This window comes from Myotis brandtii, unplaced genomic scaffold (genome assembly GCF_000412655.1).
Source record: "Myotis brandtii unplaced genomic scaffold, ASM41265v1 scaffold154, whole genome shotgun sequence".
In the NCBI taxonomy this organism is placed as follows: Eukaryota; Metazoa; Chordata; class Mammalia; order Chiroptera; family Vespertilionidae; genus Myotis; species Myotis brandtii.
Genome location: NW_005355584.1, coordinates 8,209,185 through 8,215,707, shown reverse-complemented (window position 1 = coordinate 8,215,707; position 6,523 = coordinate 8,209,185). Strand labels below are relative to the sequence as shown.

Genomic DNA, 6,523 nt, shown 5'->3' with positions numbered 1-6,523 from the left:
CACCCACCCACCTGGCTGCAGGGCGGGTCCTCACTCAGGCAAGGAAGTCACCAGCTTAAACTGGTGTTCTGAGTCATCGGATGACATTGTGCTTTGTTTTCATCTGAGGAGGTAACAAATCCACCAGGAATGGAGCGAATTTCCCAGTTATGACTGATTATCCTGCCAGACAGGTATTTCTCCCCAGTTTACGGACACGAGGACCAGTGCTCACGGCAGGCAGGGCTCCCTTGTGGGTGTGTAAGACAGAGATAGAGACAACAGTAAGATTGTACCTACACAGCCTCCTCTTAGCTCCTGGCTCCCTCGGTTGTCCCTTCCTAAGATGAATTCATCAAAGTTTCGTTAGAGGGGGTCAAGTTCTTAAATGCGCTTTGTAGAAAAGTTAAGTAAGTCATTTTAACTGAAGAAATGGCAGGCCCTATATTACTGCGGAACTGAGAGGTCCGGGTGGCTTTTCTGTTTTAAGTAGCATTGATTTCTCATGTTGTCTGACCTTAAAACAAGAAACAATAAGTTTTTTCCCCCCCATTTTCCTTAAATCAAAGTACTATTTATAAAATACTTTACATCTTTTTAAATCTTCAAATTATAGACAAACCTCCCTAATACAAAATACTAAAAGTGCAACAGTATAAATTAAGAGTTTGCAACCACATTATACAAACATTACCTCTTTATTGTACAGATTTGATACGTGAAATATTTACTCACAACGGTTTATAATGTTGTGAATAATTTACGGTGACGCTCGTCTGTAACTGGTTCCCAGTCGCTGGGCCACAGACCACACTAGAGAACAACTGTCCACATAGCAGCTACAAACATTTAAATAAAAATAAAAAAGGCTTGTTACTGACAGGTACTTGCACACAAAAAAGCATGCTATCTTTCCCAGTGGAACTTCACAATGTTGCCTGCATTGAAATAACCCACTTATTTATAGTAAAACAAATCTTGCTTTCAAAAAAAAAAAAAAAATCACACTGCCAGATGTATTCTGCAGTACGAAAGCTACCTTTCAAGTTGGGGCTGCATGTCTGTTACCCGCATAATCGTAACATTATAAATACTACAGACAAAGGTACAGTCATAAGACACGATGTTGGGAGGACGGGACCACGTCTTTAGGATAAGAGTTCTAAAAACGGAGTTCAATGTCTATGTTGAATGAGCGTCGCTGGAACACCGCAGGGGACCCCCCGGTTCCCTCCCGGGATTATTAGGTTTCAGGAGAAACGAAGCGGATGTGCTCGGAGCCCTTTCTGTTCCCAAGGCGGTTTTCCAGGGACTTTTGATTTATGTTTATTTAAAAGGTTGAAGAATTCTCAAGAACAGTCAAGCTCACTGAGAAAGGACCATGCAGCGCTTACGAGACGACCTTCCAGCAGCCACACAGCTAACGAATTTTCTGCCATGGGGACAATTTTAAGGAGAACCCGGGTACGGCAGGTGTGTACCTGACGGTCACACATCACAGTGTGTAGGAGGGACAGAACGGCAGATGAGCTGCCTGGCACAGGCTAGTTAATCCCGATCTCCTTGTTGTCCTCGATAAACCTCGTGAACGGCCGGCTGGCCCCCGTGTCGGAGCTGGCTTTGTCCAGGCCCACCATGGGTGGGCTGCTGCCCGTGCGAGCCTTGTCCATGCCGGCAGCCAGGGAGCCCACAGGGGGCATGGCGCTCCCCCCCAGACTCACCGGGAGCTGGGGGATGCCCCCGTTCTGGATGACGGAAATCTCGTTGTTCTTCATGGCCAGACCGTTGGTGATGGCCGCCGCATACTGATTCCAGAAACTGGGGTCCACGTTCATGGCACGCGCTGCCAGGTCCTTCTGAAACATTTCCGAGAACTTCAGGGCATCGCCCCCCAGCAGAGCCATGGGGTTTTCCACCGACAGGCGGCGGCCCCGCCTCGCAGGGGCGTTGTTCCACATGTGTGTGCCCATGTGCACCTGCGTGGGAGACAGGGCGACAATCAGTGAGCAAGCGGCACGAGGCAGTGTGCCTGTGGATGCATGCGCCCCACTGCCATCCACACATGCGCGACTCACTCAGAACTTGTTTCCATTTCCGTTCTCATCCTACTAGTCAGCCAGTCCATAGGAAGCAAACTTTTCTGAGCATCTTATGCTTCAACTAGAGGCCCGGTTCACGAAATTCGTGCACCCAGGGTGTGGGGGAGTGGGCGGTTTCCCTCAGCCCGGCCTGCGCCCTCTCACAGGCCAGGAGCCGTCAGTCGGACATCCTTAGCGTTGCTACGGAGGCAGGAGAGGCTCCTGCCACTGCCACTGCGCTCACCAGCCGTGAGCCCGGCTTCTGGCTGAGCAGCGCTCCGCCTGTGGTCAGTGCGCGTCATAGCGACTGGTTGTTTCGCCAGTCGATTTGCATATTAGCCTTTTATTATATAGGATATGATTTATTTTTATTCAATACAAAAAGCAAAACCAGCCAATGCATTAACCCTTTGAGTGCAAACCATATCCTAGGAACTATGCTAAAATTGCCAAGGCATTTTTGCTGATTTTACAGCAGTTTAGGAAAAAAATGATGAATCGCAAGTAAATGAAGTTACATATTCAAAAACTTAAGGAAACCTTTACTACATTTGTTTTCATCTTTGATATATAAGTAATCTGCACTTAGGTGCCATCTGTCAGTAAAGAGTGAACTACTAGCATCTAATAGTGACACTGCAGGAGGAGCGCGATAGCGCTCCCAGCACTTTTGGCGAAAGACAGGAGGAGCGCGACTGCGCTCCCCGGCACTCTAGGGGTTAATGTTTCTTCCACTTGACGAACTTGATAGAACACCTTCCCCTCTCCAAGGTGTGAGATGAAGACCCCCAGAGGATGTTCCAAAGCTCAGGGCCTCTTGGCTCCTGAGCCTGGCATAGGGGGCCTCTCCCTGCCCCATTAAGTCTTCTCATATGTGAAACTCTTGGCTCCACCCTGCCTCCCTCCCAAACACAGAGGAAGCATCCTGGGCATTTCTGGTCAGCAGAGACCTCAGTAAGTAGAAGCCACAGGAATTAACCTTTTCAGTCTCTGAAGAGGTCACCAAGACCCCAGCAGGTGCCTGGCATGGCCGGAGGGCAGCACATTTAGCTGAGAGTGGGACACTGGCCGCACGTGTCACCTAGTGCCTGCCACACACTACTTCCTGGGGAACGAGGACGAAAGGCTGGAACTGAGCTATGCACACAGCACCAGCTCTTTGCTCTGGCCTTGGGCTAGGCACTTCTCACCAAATGACCACGGCCCCCTCAGCAGCCACAGGACAAACAACAGGACCAGCTTCTGGCCTGGGGCAGGAAGTGCATCAATTGTATCACGGGGAGATGTTTAAAGCCCAGCTTGTCTTGCCATCAGCGTTCCACAAGATTCTAGACAGCTGGGGCCTGGGCCTGCCCACCTGATACAGGTGTCCATCACCCCAACAGGCTGCCACGCTGCAGAGGCTGCACGAGCCCCCAAGGGGAGGGGAGATGCTCTACAGTCGAACAGCATGCACACATCCATAACTGTGAGCATGTGCACCTGAGTGCACGCATGGCACACACACGTATGCAGACGGCACACGCACACATGCAGACACCACACAGTACACACATACTATACATGTGCACACTACACACATGCACTCTCCCACATACACATTATATACATGCAAGGCACACACTACAGATGTGTACACACACTGCATACTCGTGCATATACATGCACACCCTGACCCACACGTGCACAGCCACCCACACATGCACACACCCACCCACACTCACACTCTGCATGTGTGCACACACCACAGGCGCTCACATATTGTTTTGCGTGGGCTCTCCAGCAGCGCCTCCCCGTGGCCAACGGCAGCCCCACCTGCCACACCTCTGGGAGTGGAGGGCATCCCTGGTGACCCCAGGGCTCAGGGGGACCCCAGCCTGTTCCCTCACCTTGAGGTTGCCCTTGGTGGTGAAGGCTCTCCCGCAGATGGTGCAGCCAAACGGCTTCTCCCCGGTGTGGGTGCGCTCGTGGATCTGCAGGGCGCTGGCGGAGGAGAAGGTCTTCCCACACGACTGGCAGTTGTGCTGCTTGGGTGTCCGGCGTGGCGGGGGGGCCAGCATGGGCGCAAGGCCGGGGCTCATCACCGCCTGCGGCCCGGTGGGCACCTGGACGGCGGCCGGCAGTGGTGGGCCCTCACCCAGCGTGATGGCTTTGCTGTGCCCATTCACCTCCATTTTGATCATGGCAGGCGCGGAGCCGGTGACCAGGCTAGGCGCGCTTTGGCTGGGACCTAGAGCAAAGTTGGGGTCAAATAACGGAGAAGGCAGCTCTTTCAATTTGTGGGTCAGTAAGTGCTGTTTTAAATTACCCATAGTGGAGCACCCGCGCCCGCAGACCGCGCAGATGAATGGGCGCTCCTTAGTGTGGCTGCGGTGGTGGATTTGCAACGCACTCCTGCAAGCAAAAGGCTTGCCACAGACACGACACATGGTGCGCTCACACTTACCCCGATCTCTGCTCAGGAACAGCAGGCTAAAGGGGGCCTCCTCCTTGATGGCCAGCCGGCCAGGGGGGGCGGACGTCAGGTCCAGCGCGCCTCCATTTTCGGGGGCAGGGGGTGGACTGTCCGGCCTTTCCGTCTTTAGCGGAATGTCCTGTGGCTCCTCATGGTTGCTGAGGCCTGGGGACTTGGAGGGCAGGCTCTCGCTGTGGCTGTGGACTGGGGACAGGGCCTGCATGGAGGACGACGATTCGGACAGGGCCGGGCTGCCCGCACTGCGGCTCTCCAAGTCGCCCACTGCGGACGAGGAGTCATTGCTGAGGCGGTCGCTGTCCCCGGACCCGTTCTCCATGGCCTTCAAGGCAGTCAGCTGCGGGCAGCTCATGACAGAGTCCATCATCTTCATCTGGTTCTCCAGCGCGGCAATGCTGGAGATGACAGACGGGGGCGAGGGCGGGCAGGAGCCCGAGTAGGGCAGCAGCGGCTTGGACGGGTCGCTGGCTGCGTCCTTCAGCTCCACGTCCTCCTCCATGGAGTTCTCATCCACGTCGTCCTCGAAGCTGCTCAGGACCTCGGCAGCCTTGTCGTCGTAGGGAAGCTCGGCGTCCATGGCGTCCTGCAGGCCCTCGGGCAGCAGCGTGTTGGGGATCTGCCCGCCCATGTGCATGCGGATGTGCTGCTGCAGGACCACGGCGTTGGTGAACTTCTTCTGGCAGATGGGGCAGGAGTGCTGCACGCGCAGCGGCGGCTTCGCCCGGTGCACCCCGAAGTGTGTCTTCAGGTTGCCCTTGGTGGTGAAGGCGCGCCCGCAGATCTTGCACTTGAAGGGCCGCTCCCCGGTGTGTGTGCGGTAGTGCATCTTGAGGGCGCTCTGGCAGCTCAGCACCCGATGGCAGATGACGCACTGGTTGGGGTCGGTCATCTTCTTGTCGATGTTCTCCACCAGCTGCTGCAACTTGGACGTCTCCGACGTCTGCATGGAGTCGAGCAGCCCTCCGAAGGGAAACTTGGCCTTGAACTGGTCAGAGCTGGCCACGAGGACCGGGCTGCAGAGGCCAGTGGAGATGCTGTTGTCCGTGAGGGTGGTGGCGGCCGATGTGGATGTGGCCGAGACCTGCCCGCTGGAAGGGATGTCCCCCACCCTGGCATTTGCACAAGGCAGGCTCACAGGCTCGGTTTTGGTCAGAGAGGACCCACTGAGCACAGGCTGTGGGGACTCGGCGGTCACTGGGGCACCCGACTCAGAGGTATTGAGGCCGGGGGACAGAGAGGGGCATTCGCTGGACGCAGGCGAGGGCCGCTGTGGGGAGCGGCTTGCAGGGGTGAGGCTGGGGGAGTCGGCGTAGCTGCCAACACCTGGGATGGTAGGCGGCAGCTGCAGCCCCACCGACGTGGGCACCGTAGGCAGCACGGGCTTACTGTCTAGCCAGGTGGTGACTGGCTTTTCTGGGGGCAGTGACATGCCATAGGGAATCCCGGAGCAGGTGGGCACATTGTCCAGGTACTCGGGCACGGGGTAGGGGTTCATCTGGATGTGGGGGTACTTCTCCTTGTGCCTCTGGAAGTGCACCTTCAGGTTGCCCTTGGTGGAGAAGCGGTTGCCGCAGATGTTGCACTTGAAGGGCCGCTCGCCCGTGTGGGAGCGCAGGTGGATCTGCAGAGCGCTGTCACTCCCGAACACCTTGGCACAGAACCTGCACTTGTGCTTGAAGAACGGGTCCTCGGCGCTGGCCTTGGGCTCGAACACCGACACGTTGGGGGGCTTGCCCTTGCGATGCTTCATGAGGGCCGACAGGGGGTCCAGCGCGTTGGCCGTGGCCGCGATGCTGACCAGCGGGTTGGGGAAGATGACGCTGCTGGCGGAGGTCTGAGGTAGAAGAGGGTTTGGCAGGCTGGGCGCCGAGCTGAGCAATGTGCTGGGCCCCAGGGTGGGCGGCGTGGGAGCTTTCTGTGGCTGCGAGGTGCTGCTGGAGGCACTGGCCACCGAGGCTGGGGCAGCGCAGGCAGAGGCCACGCTGGAGGATGC

General features: G+C 56.1%; 1 protein-coding gene across 1 annotated transcript in view; it reads right to left on the bottom strand.

Annotated features, from left to right (window-relative positions):
• Nucleotides 1–6,523, bottom strand: part of SALL3 (spalt-like transcription factor 3) — an 8,583-nt gene that overhangs the window by 1,011 nt on the left and 1,049 nt on the right. Inside the window, exons 2-3 of the mRNA XM_014535960.1 lie at nucleotides 3,947–6,523; nucleotides 12–1,955 (exon numbers count right to left, since the gene is read on the bottom strand). The exon at nucleotides 3,947–6,523 is cut by the window's right edge and continues 926 nt beyond it. Coding sequence (XP_014391446.1) covers nucleotides 1,524–1,955; nucleotides 3,947–6,523 — 3,009 coding nt within the window. The 3' untranslated portion in view covers nucleotides 12–1,523. The remainder of the gene's footprint in view (nucleotides 1–11; nucleotides 1,956–3,946) is intronic.